A 1,991-nucleotide genomic window follows, 5' to 3' on the forward strand; every position below is an offset into this window, starting at 1 on the left:
CCCTATGGAGATGCTTCAAAGTTTGCCCAGCACGCCTTCCGAACCTTCGATAAAAACGGCGATGGGACCATCGACTTCAGAGAGTTCATCTGTGCACTGTCCATCACCTCACGAGGCAGTTTTGAGCAAAAGCTAAACTGGGCTTTCAACATGTACGACTTGGATGGTGACGGTAAAATTACACGAGTGGAAATGCTGGAAATTATAGAGGTAAGGTCAACACGACACACAAAAATGACCTGTCTGAACGTTACTGAAATTCGATTCCTTGGGTTTGAAGCACAGAAGAGGCTGTATCATTACAAGCATACGCTACGTATGTTCGTCCTCTACTGACCCATGCCTTCACTGGTACGAGCACGCTAACATTTTAATAGATGTAATCTTTGAGAATTGCCGAGTGCAGATATGCATATAAGCTGTTAAATACCCAGAGGATTGCTTAGTTGTCTTTTTTTTTCCTCTGGTGAACGGATTAACCATAAGAACAGCACAGCAAAGGATTTACAAAGCCCAGCTCAAAATCACTTAACACCCATGAAATTACTGGTTTGTAGCTGAAACCTTACTGGAGATTAACTTTAGATGAGTACAGAAATTTACTGGGATAACACCATATGCATTTTAAGCGAGCTCTCCCAGATGGGCTTTAAGATGACGACAGCATATAACAGGGAAGTTAAAGTTTACCGCCCTCCACATCTGCCAGCTACTTGCCCCAGCAGTTAATACCAGATTTTGCTCACATGTACACATAGAAAGCTATGAGAAGGTGAAGACTTCTAAAACTGATTATTCAGAATTTGTGTGAAATATTTCAACAGAGTGACTAAAAGCCAAATAAAACAGTTGATCCAGAGAATAGGGGATAGCAGTGTTGCACTGTGAAACAGAAAGCTAAAGAAATTCATCCCTGGATGCAAAATGCAAATGCCAGAATAAATCTACACCTAAAGAAAGTAAAACGCATTCTTCTTTGTTTTAATTATATGGGTATCAATCAGATTCCAAGAAAAAAAGAAATAAAGAAAATCTTCAGGGGAACTGGCAACCATTTAATTGTTGGAATATCTTTCCAGCATTTGACCACATCAAAACATTAACACTGGTTAATTTGTATGCTGAATTTTTCCATCTGGTTTCTTTCCAAAGGCCATCTACAAAATGGTGGGCACTGTGATCATGATGAAAATGAATGAGGATGGTCTGACGCCCGAGCAGCGGGTAGACAAGATCTTCAGTAAGATGGATAAGAACAAAGATGACCAGATCACACTGGATGAATTCAAAGAAGCTGCAAAGAGTGATCCTTCCATTGTATTACTCCTGCAGTGTGACATTCAAAAATGAGCTTGTGTACAACGCGTCATAGACTGCACAGAAGTTTAATGTTCCATTCAGTTTGCAGCTATTTCCACACACACAAAAATTTGCTTGGACTACCTATAAATGGACTTGCTTCTTGTGTTTGAAACACTTGTGTGCATGAGAATGTCATTTGCTAAAGAATTTTAAAAGTATATATTATAAAAACAAACTGCCACAACGTGACGTGTGCAATGTCATGTCATAACAACCCTCCTCCTCTGAAGCCTGTGCAGCAGTCCTGTGCTGCAGTGAATTATCTTATTTATTGTTCATGTTTTACTGATGCTAGCTCTGTGTCTCCTAGACTGAGTAATGTTAGTGGCACTGAATTCCCATGGTAATGTTAACTGTTTATTATAAATCATGTCACCACTCTGCTGTAAAGTAGTACGGGACAGACAGAGGGGAGGAGTTCCTCAGCTCTCAAGTCTGATCCACAGGTGTGCTTGTATTGTCAGTGGATACAAATGTACTTCATTTGCATGCCTTTTAGGTTTGCCTTAATTCTTACCTCATTTGCATCCCTTCAATCTGGAAAGAGCTATGTCAGAGGAATGCAGTATATATAAAAAAAAATCCTGCTAAAATGGTCCCTTTAATTAAAAATATATATAAATATATAT

At 39.3% G+C, this 1,991-nt stretch overlaps 1 protein-coding gene across 1 annotated transcript; it reads left to right on the plus strand.

Moving 5' to 3' along the window:
- LOC104490662 (visinin-like protein 1) lies at nucleotides 1-1,933 on the plus strand (the record flags this gene model as incomplete). The annotated part of the gene is made up of 2 exons (XM_010132976.1): nucleotides 1-210; nucleotides 1,153-1,933. Coding segments are annotated over 2 exons (408 nt in total), but the record flags the coding sequence as incomplete, so codon positions are not given.
- Between the last annotated feature and the right edge of the window lie 58 nt (nucleotides 1,934-1,991).

Source organism: Buceros rhinoceros, unplaced genomic scaffold (assembly GCF_000710305.1).
Source record: "Buceros rhinoceros silvestris isolate BGI_N320 unplaced genomic scaffold, ASM71030v1 scaffold21383, whole genome shotgun sequence".
Taxonomy (NCBI): Eukaryota; Metazoa; Chordata; class Aves; order Bucerotiformes; family Bucerotidae; genus Buceros; species Buceros rhinoceros.